General features: G+C 74.2%; 1 protein-coding gene across 1 annotated transcript in view; it reads left to right on the top strand.

Moving 5' to 3' along the window:
- Positions 1–5: 5 nt before the first annotated feature.
- Positions 6–325, top strand: part of LOC121349800 (gastric inhibitory polypeptide receptor-like) — a gene marked incomplete at both ends in the record, with an annotated part of 2,858 nt that continues 2,538 nt past the window's right edge. Inside the window, one exon of the mRNA XM_041460554.1 lies at positions 6–126. Within this exon, the coding sequence (XP_041316488.1) occupies positions 6–126 (121 nt within the window). The remainder of the gene's footprint in view (positions 127–325) is intronic.

Consider the following 325-nt stretch of genomic DNA (forward strand, 5'->3'; position numbering starts at 1 on the left):
ACAGTGCAGGGCGGCGTGGTGGCGCGGCGCTGCGGCCCCGACGGGCGCTGGGTGACCGACGACAGCGGCAGGACCTGGCAGGACAACTCGCAGTGCGAGGACCTGGCACAGCTGCAGCCGCTGCAGGTGGGGACGGGGACAGGGGGGACAGGGGACAGAGGGGACACGGCGGCGTGGTGGCGCGGCGCTGCGGCCCCGACGGGCGCTGGGTGACCGACGACAGCGGCAGGACCTGGCAGGACAACTCGCAGTGCGAGGACCTGGCACAGCTGCAGCCGCTGCAGGTGGGGACGGGGACAGGGGGGACAGGGGACAGAGGGGGACA

The sequence above is a fragment of the Pyrgilauda ruficollis genome, unplaced genomic scaffold (assembly GCF_017590135.1).
Source record: "Pyrgilauda ruficollis isolate IOZ18807 unplaced genomic scaffold, ASM1759013v1 scaffold1444, whole genome shotgun sequence".
Taxonomy (NCBI): Eukaryota; Metazoa; Chordata; class Aves; order Passeriformes; family Passeridae; genus Pyrgilauda; species Pyrgilauda ruficollis.